Source organism: Carassius carassius, chromosome 28, assembly GCF_963082965.1.
Source record: "Carassius carassius chromosome 28, fCarCar2.1, whole genome shotgun sequence".
NCBI classification, from domain to species: domain Eukaryota; kingdom Metazoa; phylum Chordata; class Actinopteri; order Cypriniformes; family Cyprinidae; genus Carassius; species Carassius carassius.
In genome coordinates, this window is record NC_081782.1 from 16,581,910 (window position 1) to 16,600,071 (window position 18,162).

The 18,162-nt window shown below is 33.3% G+C and overlaps 2 protein-coding genes and 1 long non-coding RNA gene across 5 annotated transcripts; 1 reads left to right on the plus strand and 2 right to left on the minus strand.

Moving 5' to 3' along the window:
- Nucleotides 1–333: 333 nt before the first annotated feature.
- Nucleotides 334–4,843, minus strand: LOC132108095 (POU Class 2 homeobox-associating factor 3-like). 2 transcript variants are annotated; one of them, XM_059514639.1, is made up of 5 exons: nucleotides 4,704–4,843; nucleotides 2,162–2,259; nucleotides 1,819–1,867; nucleotides 1,051–1,274; nucleotides 334–887 (listed from the first exon to the last, which is right to left on the minus strand). In XM_059514639.1, the coding sequence occupies exons 1-5, from the start codon at nucleotides 4,708–4,710 to the stop codon at nucleotides 561–563; spliced, it is 705 nt and encodes a 234-aa protein (XP_059370622.1). In that variant the 5' UTR covers nucleotides 4,711–4,843; the 3' UTR covers nucleotides 334–560. The 2 variants fall into 2 exon arrangements, with proteins under 2 accessions (XP_059370622.1, XP_059370623.1); XM_059514640.1 differs by having other exon boundaries at nucleotides 2,162–2,256; nucleotides 4,704–4,752.
- On the plus strand, nucleotides 2,418–4,929 carry LOC132108096 (uncharacterized). Its single transcript, XR_009424406.1, has 2 exons — nucleotides 2,418–3,315; nucleotides 4,653–4,929. It is a non-coding gene; the product is annotated as an uncharacterized LOC132108096 (long non-coding RNA).
- Nucleotides 4,930–8,423: 3,494 nt separating this feature from the next.
- Nucleotides 8,424–15,172, minus strand: LOC132108443 (POU class 2 homeobox associating-factor 2-like). Of its 2 annotated transcripts, XM_059515150.1 has the most exons (5): nucleotides 15,005–15,172; nucleotides 14,084–14,184; nucleotides 11,038–11,077; nucleotides 10,610–10,911; nucleotides 8,426–9,379 (listed from the first exon to the last, which is right to left on the minus strand). In XM_059515150.1, the coding sequence occupies exons 1-5, from the start codon at nucleotides 15,012–15,014 to the stop codon at nucleotides 8,984–8,986; spliced, it is 849 nt and encodes a 282-aa protein (XP_059371133.1). In that variant the 5' UTR covers nucleotides 15,015–15,172; the 3' UTR covers nucleotides 8,426–8,983. The 2 variants fall into 2 exon arrangements, with proteins under 2 accessions (XP_059371134.1, XP_059371133.1); XM_059515151.1 differs by lacking the exon at nucleotides 14,084–14,184 and having other exon boundaries at nucleotides 8,424–9,379.
- Between the last annotated feature and the right edge of the window lie 2,990 nt (nucleotides 15,173–18,162).

The window sequence follows — 18,162 nt, forward strand, 5'->3', positions numbered from 1 at the left end:
TATATATATATATATATATATATATATATATATATATATATATATATATATATATATATATATATATATATATATATATATATATATATATATATATATATATATATATATATATATATATATATATATATATATATATATATTTATTTATTTTATTTTTTTTATATATATTTAAAAAGAAGAAGAAGAAGAAGAAGAAGAAGAAACACTGTCAAAGCTCCGATTTTCATTTCTGGAGTGAGAAACAGAAACTGCACCCTGCAAATCTGAAATATAGGCTATTCCCCATTATTAATATACTGTAAGGATTGTTAATAAAAGATACCAGTAAAATTACGAAAAATATGTTTATTGTAAAAAAAAAAAAGATAAATGAATAATTTGTAAATTATACTCACACATATTTAGCTCTCTGCAATCAACCTTTTTGCTCAAACAACTAAACTAAGCCCAATCATGCATTCTATCACTGCTTGTTCATTTATCTAAAGTACAACAAATGCATTCGAATTAATCAATTATGACACTGGATTTTCGCGCAAAGTGCTTCAAAATGCATTTTATAAGTAACACATGTTTGAGTTTGAAGTATCCCTTCTGAAATAGCTTTCGTCGCCATATGAATACAAACAGTCTGATGAGCCGTAGGGCGCAAACTCTGAGGTTGCCATGCCTTCCTGCACATTGGACCAGTGCGACAGACAAAAGCAATGCTGTAGGTTGCAATGCTGATAGTGGTAATTTTCTGGAGATAAACTGGAGCTCAAATCCATTCGTGTTGGGGAGTTGTAGCACGAAGAAGATGAAGAGTTGGACTGAGGGGGAGAGTAACTGTTGTAGTCGACGGGACTGGGGAGATTGAAGGAGTCTGAGGGTGACCTCGAAACCTGAGAAAAATCATTTTAAAAGCACAAGCAAAAACTTATTAAAATACTGAACGAGTGATTTTATTTATTAGTGCAAACATACTTGAGCATCAGAACCGTCCAATTGCAAAAAAAAAAAAAAAAAAAAAAAGTTTATTAAAAATGAAAAGCACCAAACACATACCAGGCTGGTACCATAGAGGTCCGTATTAGAAGGTAGATATCCATTAGACCACTGCGCAGATATGGGACACACGAAATTACTGCCGCTGAAAGTCTCAGGTGGTATCATATGCATCATTTGTTGATGATCATAAGCATTTTCCATCGGGATGTTGACATTTTCTGTAAAGGGACGTGTCTGGAAATAAGGCTCTAGAGCTTGCATTCCAAAGACATCAAGGTGGGCTGCGGGGAAGACAGAAGAAAATGCTGGTTTGAGCACAGGAGAACATTTAAATTAGGCCAGCAAGACTTGAGATGATGTCACGAGACCATCAGCCAAACAGCTAAATCACATTTGAATAGTAGTTTATAAAACGGAGATCATTCACGGATCTGTAAGGAGCACATATATAGATAGGTGTCATTGTTCTTTCATTTATTTATTTATTCTTCCTCTCACAATTGTTAAGGTAGAGCTGGTGCCTGACGGTGGATGAAAAGGGTTTCTGTTTTGGAGTATAGTAAGTTGCATGCAGTCAGTATACTTTGTTTTATCTTTGTCTCAAGTTTCCTGATTAAAATTCAAGCTCTTACATGTTGGCAGGCAGAAGGTTATTAGCTTTTTTGTAAGTCTGCCTTTTCAATATCCACAAAGGTACTTGTAAGGTTACTGAAATCTGAAGCTTTTGTAAACAACATTGTGAAATGTCTTGACTGCATGGGACAAAGGATTGAGATTACTATCACTTATCGCCGTTCCGTTAATTTGTTAGTATTTTAAACTTACTATTCATGGTCGTAGAGCAGACATCGCGAGCAGCCACGGCTTGTGATTTCTATAAGATTGGAATTGGAGGAGAGAGGGAGAAAGGAAAACATTAATCATTGTGTTCGTTCAGCTGAAAAACAGAAGAAACCTTCCGTTAGGCTGTGCTATATTATGTGGCAGGCTATCAACTGAAGCCTCAAGCACAGATAGGCCTGTGTGGGCGTGGTGCTTTAAGACGTTTAGTAGCTTTTTATATTTGGTCGTGCACTGACCAGACTTAGTTGTACTCTGGCTATCATAAACTTGGACGTCAGTGACTGACTTATGACTTTTATTGCGTATATACAACAGCATTGTTTACCGTAGCAGTTTTCTGTGCCTGCAGGGCTCTGTGCTTCTGCAGTAACTCCTTAACGGTGGTCTTCACACGCACACCCTGGTACACCTTAGGTTTATCTGCTGGATGGAGAAAGAGAGAGAGAGTTTTATTTCATTTTCGTTCACAACTGGCATTGATTTTCAACACTTTAGTCCGAATTCAGACGATCTGTAGGGAAGCAGTCTGTGAAAAAAAAACTTTTCATTTTGCTAAAAAAAATGTTTAAAATTTTTTTTTTTTTTTTTTACATCCATCTTTATTTAAAACCATGTTTCTGGGTCAGTGATGTGACTTTTGTCTGGATCTGCTATGTAATTAAAATACACAAGACTTGAATAAACTTCTGTGATGAGCATGCATTTATTATGTAAATGGTTTTGTGGGGCTTCAAAGTCAAATATGTTGACATTAGAAGCATTTCTACCATTGACATATATTAAAAAAAAATCTGCAAAATGTATATTGGGGTGGGGGGATGAAGGGTGGGGTGTCTATGTGGGTAGCAATTTAGTTGTTTTACATTGTGTGAAATGTGTTTAAAACTGTTCTGAATAAACGATCTGGCTGTCCAAATACTTCAGTTGCAAGGAAAACGAAGTTCCTAGATCTTTAAAAGAACTAGATCTTTAAATTATTTTTCCTTTTTATATTCATATTCAGAATAATTATTTGTCATTTCCTCTCTGCATGTTTAAACATACACAGAATTTTTTTTTTCCATTTTTTAATTTGCCATTGGAAAACGCCATAAAAATATAAGACACAAGATTAGAAAACTATGCCCATGTTCCCAGTTAAGACTCCATTCGTTTGAGCGCGCTGGTGATCCGGCAGTGAATGGGTTAGGTTTCGCATTACAATAGACAGTAGAGAATTTCAAGAAACATGCTCTCCAGCCATCTTTTCCTCGGGACGAAGGTTTTAATTTGGAGTTTTAGCAGTTTAGTTTCATGTGGCTGTAAATTAAAACTCGACTAAACTGGCGAGTAGCCTAATTTAATCAAGGACGGTTCTGCGCGTAAAGGCGCACGAAGTTGGGTTTGAAGGGAAGCAAAGTGAAATCACTGTAAAACGCTGCTTGGCGAGACATGGAGAAAGAGAAGCTCCCTCTGTAGACGCCTCAACGAGTCACAAACGTAAGTAAAACACTCTTATAACCTTACTGGAAAAGCCGCATACGAGTGAAAAGTGAAAGTTAGCCCGAAATTGATGGATAACTCAGTTTACATGCACACTAGTAACTCACAAATATCAAGTTAATAAAATAACCAGGTTTCCCCGTTTACATGCACACAAGAGGCAAAAAACTCGACCGGATTGTGCTTACGCAGTTTATGAGCTTACTCCGATAAAAGAATACGGGTTACCGTGTTTTTACACGATCAAGTTAACATTTTCGGCTTAATAAACATAATCGGCTTAAGAAGGCGCATGTAAATGCGTTTGCAGCAAAGACGCCCGAAAACCCGCTTAGGTTTGCTACAAAGAAGCCCGATTTGTTTACGAGGGCGCTGTCGATTAGCAACACTTTGTTGTTTTAAATTCCCTTAAAAAAGTCTGTGGTCCAAGTTATTTTTTGCGATCCTCTCGGCAGATGTGAAGTTATTTCTTGATATAATGGGCAGTCCTCCTATCTCTTCCTACATGAGTGAAGCCGCGCCTAATAACGTCCCCCAAAATGAAATGGGTAAAAAAATAGATGGAAAATAGCTGTTTCCAAATTTTTTAATTGGTTGTTCAGTCTTGTGAAGACATACACAGTGGGACGTCTTCCTGATCCGCGTTAATATATATATTTATATATATAATTATAAAAAATCTTTATCAACATAAGTGATTCAAAACAACGCCACGCAGAGGCAGCTGAGTTTACAGAGCGCAAAATGTGCGCTGATGTTGAGAAGATAGCAAAAACGTCCTTCGGCAGTGTTTTGATGGGCTCATTGACAGCTAAACCTATCCTAATAAATATTCATATGCGCTCTGAAGCGAAGTTTGAATTCTGGTTAAAACGTCGAAATTAGGCTATTCAGTCATCATTTAGCGTTGGTTATTCCGAAAACCATTGCATTCAGTTGGACACGGTGGTCGACATTGTAAAGTCTAAAATAACACCGCAAATAAATCTTCAGAAAAACGCATGTTCAGATTTGCTTGAAGGAAAGTTGAGTAAAAAAATACGAGGCAGACAGACAATTCAAGATCTAAATAAAACATGAGCTCGAATTAATCACCAGAAAAAATGCTACTATTCCAATTAAACTGCAAGAAATTTCATGCATCACTTCTTTTTAAATATATGTATAGCCTATATATAAAATGCACCAATTTGTTTAAATGTGATCCTCCATATGTGCTTGCTGTTTTTAAATATTAGTAAGACTGCATGCTTTGACCTATACATTTCCAAGCAACTTTTATCAATGTATTTATTGATTTTAATTAACATACTTTTTTTCTCAATCTTTTTCAGGTTGCAGAAGACGAAAACATCTATATGAAAGAAAAATAAATTTTTACTTACCAGACATATTGGCCTGAAAAGGAGGAAAACTCTGGAAGTGCTACAGTGAAATACCCCAACGTCAGTTCTTTGCTCTATTATATGGGCAAGAACGAATTATTCACAAAAGTCTTAAAAAGTCTCAACAAAGTAACCTCAAAACACTCTCAGGACATACAATTATACAGTAATATAGCTAGGGATATTTTAGTTTGAGTTTTTCTCCCCTCATCCCTACTATTTAAAACCCCAAGAACTCAATGATTTGACAATGATTTGATTGCGCGATACTTTCAATTTGAATATTCAAAAGCTTCGTAAAAAGACTTATTTCTGAGTGATATTCGCTATTACAGTGCATATAATAACATCTCTTTTAATAGAATGTTGTGTTGTTTCACATTTTGACATCAACCAAATATATATTTCTAACATTTTATCATCCTTTTGGAGTTGGTGGTTGGAGTCTCCCTTAGAAGCACTATTTCAACTTTGCTGTGAGGCTGAAAGCACCAATGAAGTGTTACATGCCATGGGACATTATAAATATCTTCTGTAATAGGTAGTCTTGTCAAAAAATATATATATTACGTCTTGTGGATCAAATTTATGCAATATTTTAAGAATTATTGGAGTGGTGGGCGTGGCATATGATAGCAGCCATGTTTGTCACCAGAACAATTGGGACGTCTGCTAAAGTCAAGTTTCTGGGACAGTGGAGACAGTTACAAGAAGGCTGAATATGAAATAAATTAAATCAGAATTAAATATTTAATTGAAAGCTTCAATGGCTATTGTTGAAAACCAAAAGCCAGTTAAAATGAGATTTAAACAACGATCAGTGTGCAGGACAGTATTTATATATTTCTTTTCTCAGGGTAGTTTTGTTTTAATCCAAAAGTTTAAATAACTAATGACTTATCTTTATTTAATCCTTAACAATATAAGCAGGGTGTTGTTTGATGGTGCTGATCTCAAATAAGAATCTCACACACCTGACTTCCTTTTATTTCTGAAATCATTGAAATGAAAAAGCTCTAAGTGGCGTATTTACATTTCTTGAGACCTCTGAAATCATAATGATGTTGTTTATTCACGAATGTCGAGTATTTAATACTGAACGCGAGAATTATTAGCCTAAATGCAGGTGTTCTTTGTCTTAGAAATTAAGTCTGAATTTGGCTCCATGTGGCATGTGGAAGGCTACAGACAAACAAAATTTCGTCCCAAAACAGAAGTATAATTAGAGATTGAAGTATTGATACAACATGGGTTCTTTAATCAATGCTTCTTCAGACGCCATTTATTAGTATGAATTCAAACTGTGTCTAGTCAGAACGGACGTTTTACTTTGTAATGTTAATCCGCTGCAAATAGACCTCGAGTTTCAAAATATAATTTACTTGACCGTCCTTTATATATATATATATATATATATATATATATATATATATATATATATATATATATATATATATATATATATATATATATATATATATATATATATATATATATATATATATATATATATATAAAGGGCGGTCAAGTAAATTATATTTATATATATATATCAGTCACATTTCTGAATAGATCTTCCATAATTCTAAGTAAAATCTGGAAGAAACGCTTCAGCCGGGTTGAGGAGGTAGTTGAGGTGGTTGAATGACGCCCCCTGGTGACTAAACAAGAGAATACAAGAAGGTGGCGGGTAACTGCATTTCATTTTACTACGATGGTCTGACAGAGGTGTCAAATACTTGAGTAATTTTACTTGATTACTGTACTTAAGTATTATTTTTGAATGATTTGTACTTTACTCAAGTACAATTTAAACTGACTACTTGTACTGTTACTTGATTACATTTCTGAAGAAAAAAACAATACTTTTTACTCCTTACAATTTTATTTAATCTTGAAAAGCATATATTTTTATTTTATTAACTATGGTAAACAGAAGCTCAAACGTGTGTGCCTGAAGTGAGAACTAATGATCATTGTTTTCATGCATCAAACACACACATTTCACATTTCAATTATGACTTTCATCAGGTAAATATCTGGCTTCAAAAGTTCACCATCAAATCTGAGGAAGCATATTGAGGTAGCAACGTTGTCCATTAGCTATTAGCTGAATGCACAAAAATTGAGTGCAAATAAAATCAGTGATGAGAGTTTAAATACAATTAATATTTTTGTGGGATTTTTTAAATTTGTATTAAATGTTACAAATCTCCAAACAGGTTTTAAATAAACATTATATGCTAAATAAATTGTAATTCATGTTTAGTGATGTCTTACCAGATGGTGGATAAGTTGTATTTACAATACATGTATGTCATTATATGAATCATTAAGTAGGAATTAGGACTGTCAGTGAATATTTTTTTAATCTTAATAATTGATTTTTTTTAAATTAATTAATCTAATTAGTCACAAATAACTATTTATCAATATTTGCTAAGAAAAAAACTCTAAATGCCTCAAATAAACATTTAAAAGATTAATTGTTCTTTTAGACAGTGACATTGAACAGACAATACAAATAAAGTGGCCTAAAACCTTAACGTTGTATGTATTAATTCTATGACTCTCTTCATTAATTCAACAGATTCTTGTATTCTGTCTGGAATATATTTCTATATATTATATATATATAATATATATTTCTTTCTCCATCACATCTTGTTCTTCAAAGGGATAGTTTACCCAAAAATAAAAATTTTCTCACCATTTACTGAACCTCTGTCATCCCAGATGTTTATGACTTTCTTTCTTCACATGAACACAAGCAAATATTTTTAGTCCATATAGTGCAAGGGGACAGGACCACTTCAGAAACCACACAAAGGGAACATGACGGTCAAGATTCAAATATTGGTATTTGTATTTTTCTTACATATGCCTATTGTTTCACTTAAGAAGACAGTGATTCATTAACAGGGGCTGCATGAGTTACTGTCATATTCACTTTGTGTATAATTTTTATAAGTGTAATTTTGGATGTCCCATACACTTTCATTATATAAAGGGAAATGATTTTTTTTCCCTAAAACTCTTAGTTTGTGTTCATCTGATAAATGAAAGTCATATAGGATGGCATGAGAGTGGAAATTATGGAGTTTCCTTTTAATGCTTTTCCCTGTATTTTTTTGTTTGTTTGTTTGTTTGTTTGTTTGTTTTTTTGGTGTTCCGCTGGGTTTCATTTTGATTGTTGTTGTTGAAATAAATATACATGTTTGACCTGTGCCATTGCATTTTTTCATTCTCTCCCTTTAACCATTCTTCTATACTGTAAAATCAGTACTGTAATTCAGAGAATTTTTTTTTTAATTATTGCACCATGAAATGCTTTCTGTATGCTTTAAACTTGATAGCAGTATTTTTATTTTTATTATTATTATTGTGAATGATGGTCTGATTTATGCTCTAATTTCAGTAAGCCTTCTGAAATTATACCTTTTCTTTAATCTTAAAATAATATTTGTTATTATAGTAAAGCATCTGATTAATTGTATATGGTATATTTTATACACATCTGGTTCCTGGCAGACTCTTTAGAAGTAAAACTGACTTTCATCTCTTTATCTAAAAAATCTGAAAGAAAGAAAAGATATCTGTTTTCCCCCTTATTTTATATGTATTTTTTTTGTAATCCTCTAAGTTGTATTTGAATAAATATGAGTGTATTATGGATATACACTGAAAAAAAACGTGTCTTAATGATTTTGTTCTCTTGAACATGTTTGTAAGTTTGAGGTTTCATTAAATGTAATGGGGTTTTTTTATGTTGTGTTTACATCAGACACTCCATCAGTCCATTGTGCTGTAGAGTTACAAGAATGCTTTTTTTGTAATTCTAGTTTATTTACCTTTAAGACCATTTTCACAACATGCTTTTGAAATGAAAGACTCACAAGAAGAGAAATAGGGCTAGATATTACACAGCAACTATAAATATTGTAACACTTCATTTTTGCAGATAATATACATTTATATAGACTCAGTCACTTGCGTGTCACAAATTTTTTTCAAAATCTGTTATACAGACTCCTTATACTGATTATTATCCTAATTATCCTACTGAGACAATATAAGTTTTAATATAAAAAAAGAAGAGACAATTATAATAAACGATACAATAAAAACATTACATTTAAGATATAATTTGTTCCCCAATATTAAGCCTTAGCTCTGCTAAGTAAAACTGGCACAAAAAAAGATTGTAGTGCTTATTGTTGTGTATTAAAGAGATGTTGATCTGCTAGGCTGGTGAGCCTTTATTTCCTTCCAGTTCAATCTCAGAATGCCCTTCTGACCTCATACTGTGACCAAGTGCTTGCAGTGTCCTCCTTGCCCCAAGCCAGGCTGTCGCTCAAGACTGAAGGGGCACTTTCAGTATCTTCTGAGGGAAGTACTGGCACTAGTTTGGTCGCAGGCTCAGTCATGAATGAAGGGGAAGCAAAGCTGCCAGAGTTGGTTTGAAATGAGGAGTGATAATTGACTTCATCTAGTGAATGGAGAGAGTATGACCGTGAAGATGTCATGCTAGAGTCCCGGGACGATGAGCGGAACTGGGTTGGGCTGACGGTGTTGGGGTTGACCAGAGAACTGGGTGTGGGCAGGGGCATGGGAGCCAGAGCATCTCCACACAAACCCTCCACGCCGTCGCCCCCCGTGGCCTCCCAAGAGTCCCTCTGCAGTGAACACAAGCAAGAATTCATTAGCCTCAAATCTGAGGTGACAGTGATTTATATTTACATGCAAACGCTTACTGAATCTCCTTGTACTAAAGCCAAAATGTTTTAAAACCAGATGGATGCAGACGGGAGAGATAATAGACAACATACAAAAATTTGTAAAATGTATGCAAAAGAATTGCACAAAAAAGCCAGGATGATCTTGTAAAGTGAGAACTGTTTAAAAAGAGTCAATGTATTGAAATAAAGTAAATTATTTAAATACTTTGATAACTGCAGACTCCATCAGTCCATCTATCTATCTATCTATCTATCTATCTATCTATCTATCTATCTATCTATCTATCTATCTATCTATCTATCTATCTATCTATCTATCTATCTATCTATCTATCTATCTATCTATCTATCTATCTATCTATCTATCTATCTATCTGTGTGGGTTGGGTGTGCCTAACTTATTTTTCTTTTAAGTAATTATATACTTTATTTTATTTTTTTTCTATTTAGATAAAACTACCAGTAAAAACGTATTACATTTATTTATTCATTTGAAATGAAATACAAAATATAAAAATTCACACAAAATAAAATATAATAAACAATAAGACACATAAATATTTGTTTTCTGTTTCTAAAAATGTATAATACTTGATGAAACGGTTTCATTTGAAAGTTTATTTCCATTTAAAAAAAAATTTGAATATAAATGTAAGTATATAAAATATGTCTTTAGAATTAATACTAGGGACTATATCTTATATGCTAAAACGAATAAATATATTTTTCTCCCCAAAAAATAATAATACTTTGAACAATTTTATGCAAATGTTCGTTTGAAATAAATGGCTAAACTGAAAATATATTTACTTGCAATTACACAAACAGAGAAAATATGATATAATATAATTTTTTTAATTAATTATATAATTATTTTCATGTTTTGTTTTCTAAAAACGTGTAGTACTTGGATAAAACTGCCTGAAAACTAGGTTAATTTATTAAAACATTTGAAATTTGTCCCATATGAAAATAAAGTTGACATCACAAAAAAAAAAAAAAACTTTCTTCATTGCTTAAAAATGGAAGAACTACTAATATTTCTACGACTAAGCAGAACAAATGTTGTCCCACCCTTGCAGACTTTGCAGATGGATTTTGTCTACATTTCAACATCACTGTTATTTTTTGCTACTGTGCCACCTCACTCCATATGCCATATCTTACCAGCAAATAATGTGATGTGTCACTGGAGTAAGAAGGGAGCAAAGAAGACAATGCAGAGGGTGAGAATATTGTACTTCCTCCGCTGGAGAAAGGAGTGCTGCGGTAGTCGCCAAAAGACTCTGGATAGAAGCTGTCTATAAGTGAGGAATAACCAGACATGCATCCGGTGTCACACGAGAGAGACTTTCCTGTTATTGATGAGGGGTAGACGTCAGCAGAAAATGATTTTGTTGAGGAACAAAACTCTGCGTCTGAAATGAAAGGTCTTCTCATGCCATAGTAACTAGGAAGCATATGAGAACCTGAAGAGAACACAACAATCTTGATCATTAAATGAACTAAATTCATGACCAGGACAGAATTTAACACATCCAGAAAAGGCATTGCACATTTCTGACTTAATATGCATGTAATTGTTGGAGACTCACCAGTCATTGGACCAAATGGACTTGGAGGAGACGAGGCACCCTAGAAAAAAGTTCATATCATTAATTTCCCATTAGTTTTCTGCGATCATTTAGTTCGTTTGACTAATGCAATCCAATCTTAATGGCACACGACAAGCTAACACGCAAAATATTTGCATGCATCTATTGAACTGCCCCAAATCTTAGAGGGTTTCACTTGCAAGGGTTCAAAACAAACAACCTGATCCAGTGAAGAACAAAAATCAAAAGCACCTCTAAAACACAGATATGTTGTATATCTCACTTTCTCTTTCAACCAGTTAGAGGATGCGACTAGTTAAGGTTCAGTTCTTCTACTACCAAAACGTCAGTGGGACCTAGAGATTTGTCGCATACAATTTTGTTATTAAATGGTCGAGGGCTATTGGTGAGGCAATAGACAGACACAGGATCTCATTCGTTTGCATATTACAAGCATAAAAGAGCTGATATCAAGGCAGCACTGGCTGGAGGGCAAACAAATTTTGAGGCTAGTATTTGAATGTCATTTGCGCATCCCAAGACTTCCCCATGTGAACAACCTACGCCTCAGTGCCTCTTTGAAGGCATGGTATGGAAATCAGGCTGTTGAAGAGCTCCAAAGGCTGTGACACTGCACCTGATTCAGCCTCAAGACAAACCAAGCTGGAGTAGGTGGACGTGAGGGGGTTACTGGTTTCCAAGCCTCTTGAGCCAGCAGTGAAATAACTCTACTGTACAAGAGTGTGAAACAGTCAAATGAAGTTCAATGCTGTGCATTAACTTGGCAACCACTACCAGGACTCTGCTTTTGATTTAATGCCTGGTTGTTATGTATCTATTCTTGGTCATTAACCAAGACTAAAACATTTTTGTTACTTAAAATAAAATAATATTTAACTTGATATATATAATATATATATTTAATATTACATTTCATAAAAACATTATCTGTTATATATATATATATATATATATATATATAAAAATAAATGAATTAAAAAATACAATAGTGTCTCAGTCCTAATAAAATATTGCTTATAAAAACACAATACGTAAAACAATACTTCATACAACATAAAAAATCTATAATCTAATGTTATGCCATGATCAGGGTTAATATAACAAAATAACTAAAACTAAAATTGAAATAAAAATTAATAAAAGCTATGTTGACATAATATAAAAAATGAACACACAGAAAAATTCTGTAAATTCAGTAAAATTTCAATTAAAAAATAAATTTAAAAAATCTGTTAAGTAAAATTACAATTTAAAATAAATATTAAAATGAAAGATAATTAAAAATATTATTAAAAACTAGAATAGTATCTCCTTCGTACTAAAATTACACTGACTATTATTGAGTATTGTCTTTCAAACAATACTTAAAGCCAACATGCAAAATAAAATCTAATCACATTCTGTAATATCAGCTCTCACGGTAAAATGTTTATTTTCTAATCCATGCAACTTTTATTTAAACATTGTTCTTTGACCAAAGATTATATAAGAGTAGTATTTTACTATTGTTCGTCTGGAACCCCTGGCAAGTGTCTGTATTGTTTTGGTCCTGTGTTTGGACATGACTTCTGTGGACAACGTTTGCTGAAGTCTGCAGATGGCTCTTCTACCCCAAATAAAAGGCCATAGATACAGATGAAAGCTTATTACAAAGCAATTTTTGTTCTGTGTGGCCTCGACTTGCTCCGATTCTCCTGTGCAACCCTCCCCCTGCTCTGCCATTGTAGTACGTGTTTGGTCTCAGTCGTGTCCCTGTGGGATCACAATGATTGACACCTATATACATGTCATTTTATTATGCTTTCGAAAACATAGTTACTTTTCATCTATTGCATTACCTACAAAAGATTAATTACCATTCACTGCTCAAAGTACCAATAGTACATCACGCATGGAAATCTGAAGACACAATGGTCACGAAACTGTAATATGAGAGAATGACACAGATTTTCGTTGCTTGTTGTTTAATTATTTAGGAAAATAATTATAATTTTTATTATTAATATTATTTATTAATGAAATATAATGTATAGTGTTAAGAATATTTCATCTAAGTATTTACTTTTTAATATAAAAGTATGTATATATATATATATTATACATAAAATATTGTGTGTGTGTGTGTGTGTGTGTGTGTGTGTGTGTGTGTGTGTGTGTGTGTGTGTGTGTGTGTACAAATATATACATAGATGGATGGATGGATGGATAGATAGATAACATATACATAAATAATTTTAAGAATATTAAAAATATATTTCAAAGTATATATAAGTAGTATTAAAATATATATATCATTTTGACTTTTTAGAAAGGGTAATTTTATTTTCATGGCAATTAATGTTTTTTTTAAGTATTGAATCTTATAATTTAATAAAAAAAAATTGGTACAATTTACAATTCAAGATTTAATACAATGTTTGAAATCTCGCAGTACTATCAGTTTGTAGAGTGGCGAGACAGAAGCCATTACTCTCCGTATTCAAACAAAAGCCAGTACAGCGTACCATTGACATGGAGAAAAGCTTTCTCTCTTGTGCAGCCAGATGTCTGCAAGTCTGATTTGTGCTCGTCTAGAGAGACAACAGGCGACTTGTCTGTGGTCTACAGGAGGAACAATACAGTGGAGCAGGTGTGCGAGTGTTTGACTTTGCATAGCCATACTACAGCAGCAAAAGGATGATTGACTCCCAAACCTCAGGAGCTCATGACCATCAGCGCTGCTGCTATTGTCTGCCGCTTATGTGAAGGTATTCACTAACAAGCTTTGCCGTCTGAAAAAAGGACGAGACTCCGAGGGCTTGTATCAGAGGCCATAGCTTCATCATTAGAATAAAAAAGATAAGCCAATGAGCAAATAAAGTGGCGGGGCACAGAATATACCAACTGTTTTAAACTGTCTGTTTGCATATATGAAAGAAGAGCAGAGTGGCAGCGTGAATGGAGTGAAAGGAGGTATTGTGAATGACAGGGTGGGGTGTGTTTCAGTTGAGGGTATTGACCAGGTGAGATGAAGCCGTGGACTTACAGGGTAGCGCGGGCCGCTCGTCTGCCGTGACCTCCTCTCTGCCAGCAGATCTTTCACCGTGTGCTTAACCCTGACTCCCTGATACACTCTCTTCGAGCATTCTGCAAAAACACACAAAGACAGGAACGTAACGTACTTATAAACATGACTCCATTTGTGCAGGATATCAATCATTCAGCTGCAAAAACAAATACAGCTGTTGATGGTATTCATGCACAAGGTCTGGTTTGCTTAATAACTGCACGTTTATGATCACAAGTGCACGATAATTTCTCAATAGCAGCTTCATTTTCGAGCAGGTACAGTATCTCTTGTCAGTTTTATGGCGTGCATCTATAACTGCCATTGAAATTATCTTTGGTTTTGGTCAATGCAAATCGGTCAGTTTACAAACACTAACTCCGTCTAGTTGAAACATCACGAGGGGACGATTATTATTTTATGTTTATGTCAATCTGCCTTTACGACCTCGTAGCTAAAGGGAGTAGGATACAGACGGAGGAAAGCAAGGTCATCGAGCAGCATTGATGTTCAAGTTTATTTCGAGAAAATACAAAAAGATAATTCCTGGGAAGCAAAGATCCTAGTCAACAGAACAGTGTATTTGCAATTTAAAATGATGGTGAAAGGAAATTGCATGCAAACATCATTGTAGCGTTATGTAAAAGACCCCAGCTTCATGAATGAAGGAGCTCTGAAGCATTGAAAACTGTCTGAAATGCCATTTTAGCTGCATTATAAATGTTCAAAATGATGTTGTCTTGTAATTAAGTAATCAGACTGGTTAACATTACATATTAAATGATGCCGTTTAATCATTCCAAGGAGATTGATCTTAAACTTCAAATTAAACAGCATGATTAAAACTGAGCTCAAGCTAGAGTTTTTAGATACCAATAAAGAGGTTAAATTGCACCTTACCCGTTTCCATGATGCAGATGCGTCAGATGTAAGGAATGTAAGGAAATCTGCTCAGCTATCTATCCCAGTGAAACAACTAGGTCTGCTCCCAAACTCCAGCTGAATTTGACCATTATACCAAAGACACGAAATCCAACTCCGCTTAGTGAACTATACTATAGATGCTCATCAGAAGTCAGCTTTTGAAATGACCCTCACACATTTGTTTGCATGCAAATAATTGCCAGGACGTTTTTCAAGCATTTGCATCAACCTTCCAGATTAGTGAGGAGTGAGCACGAATGACACGCCATCATCGTTGGTAATTTCAAGATTAACCTTTGCTGGTCATTTCAGGTTTTTATTATAGCATGGTGTGTTACTCATACACCTTTGCTTAGAATTATAGCACCATTCAAGGATACATTGGCAGTTTACTTACTTACATTATAAAATTAGTTAAAACCATAATTTGACAGTTGTAGGTGTTTCAGAATGAGGGAAAAATGTGGACCAGAAATGAAGATCTGATACCTCATCTCTCACTGGCCTTATGTCTACACAGTGAATTCAATTGCACTGGAGATGTATGGAAGTCATTTTAGTGACTTTTCATCTAGGGTTATTTGGACGGTGTGACTGCCAAAACAAAGATAAGAGTTTTTGTCCTTTCTCTAAGTGACTCATGTGCACTCCTTCCTGTTTCTATATGGATACCACCTCTCCCAGTTGGATATCCTACAGTGCCATCTCTTCTCACGCTAAATATGTCGCTTACCAGAAACATAAAATGGAAATGTGATTTTAAATGTTGACTGAAAATTCAAAGTACAAAATACAAAGACAGCAGATTATTTTGCTTGTGTCAGGTTAATAAGAAATCTCTAAATTAATTATTTCAACATTCCTGCCATCATGACAGAAAGGATATATATATATATATATATATATATATATATATATATATATATATATATATATATATATATATATATATATATATATATATATATATATATGTAAATAAGTATTAATATATATAAAATCATCATTTATTGGGTACTTTCAATTGGGAGGTGGCTGTCCTGCACCCTAACCCCTAAATTTCAACTCATGAAATTGAAATATTTTTTTCCATTGTTTTTTTTGTAATCGTGTAAATAAAAACATATATATATATTTTTGTTGTTGTTGTTGTTGTTGTTGTAAATTATGAAATTGTATGTAAAATAATGTGTCCCGCATTTTTCATGCCACTACCAAAACACTATATGTGTTAATCTATTGGTTGAGACTGATTTGAACTAAACCCATAAATGTATGATCTGTGTGTAACTTTAAGAAGCGTCACTACCGAACAGCTTTTTTCGGCAAATAAGCAGACTCTTTTGAGAGTTATTCCATATCACTTAGTTTTTAAATGTGTACCACTGTTCAGAACTGTGCTAGCTAACATGTGCTGAATAGCATCTTTGAGCTATGTTCGAAAGTATCTAAAATTGTCGCTACCAAAACAATCACCATCAAAACATTTGGTAAAGTTTTGGTAGTGACATCTTTGGGTGTTTTTATTTTATTTTTTGTTTTGTTTTGTTTTTTTTGGGGGGGGGGTTAATCCCATAGAATTGTCATTACCAAAACAATGATTACACATGTTTTGGTAGTGACTGTTTCGGTAGTGACACACATAATCCTCATTTTTGGGGGAAATAAACAAAATTTTTGTGCAGTTATGTAGTTTTTTGTATTTTAGTATTGTTTAGTAGTATTTTAATATGTGAGTTAAAATTCTGTAATGTGATGTGGTTGCTACAAAAGCATTACTGTCACTAACAAAACATGGGATGTTTCGTCAAAAATAAAGTCATCAACTAATATGTTATGACAGTTTTTGGTTCAATGTACATTCAAACTAATGAATCCTTAACTTGGAAATCAGTATGATCAACTTTTTGCCTTTTACAAAGAAATTTCTAAATACAACAAATCTGTAGAAAGACAAATATTTTGCCTATATCCCTATATCTTTTTCATAACTAAAGAAAAATAAACATATATATATATATATATATATATATATATATATATATATATATATATATATATATATATATATATATATATATATATATATATATAAATTTATAAACATAAAAAAATAATATAGATTACAATGTATGTACATTACAATTTCAATTATGTACTACTGTTCAAAACTTTGAGTTCCATACGCTTTTTTAATTCTTTTTTTTAAATAAGTCTCTTATACTCACTAAGGCTGCATTTATTTGATCAAATATTTTATGCAAATGTTATAAAATAGTAATAAAGTGAAATATTATTATACTTAAAAATGAATGTTTTCATTTTTTATATTTTAAAATGTAATTCATTCTTGTGATGTCAAAGTTGAGTTTCCAGCATCATTGCTCCAGTCTTCAGTGTCTCACGTGAACCTCACATGAACCAAAAAATGTTCTATGCTGATTTGCTCAAGAGACATTTCGAATAATTTTCAGTGTTTAAAACTGTTGAGCTGCCTCATATTTTAGTAGAAAACTGTGATTATCATTGATAATGGTAAAGTATAATATTTCCCTCCACTGCAACTCTCAATTCAAATATGGTGCTAATGGCACACACTTATGGCTTTGAGACACTCAAAACGCCATACTGGATTATTTTTTTTGTTTGTGTGTTATGCAAATAATATTGAAAATATTGAAACAACATAAAGATGAGTAAGCCATAAAGAGTGAGCAGTCATAAAAACAAAGATTGAGATGTTATTTCATTTCTATGTCACTCCATTTATCTGGCGCCACTTGTTTAAACACCATTGCACATTGCTAATAACTCGGCACTTGCACAGATGGTTAGGAAGAAGTATCAACTTGACAAGTTACCAATCTTTGTGACATCAATTCTTCACCTCACGTGTGTGCCAACCACTGAACTGAACATGAAAACCTTAAAAATAAACAAATAAATAAAAAGGGCATGTTGCAACTGCTGAGGGCAAATATGCTAAAATGTGCTCAACAATCCCTCAAGTTGTTTTCACTAAATTATAGAGTAGATAATTTCTCACAGACACTTTCATAAAAAAAAAAACGGTATAATAAAATAATTTTATGGCAGCAAGGTATCAAATTTTATTATCACTCTCAGTAATTAAC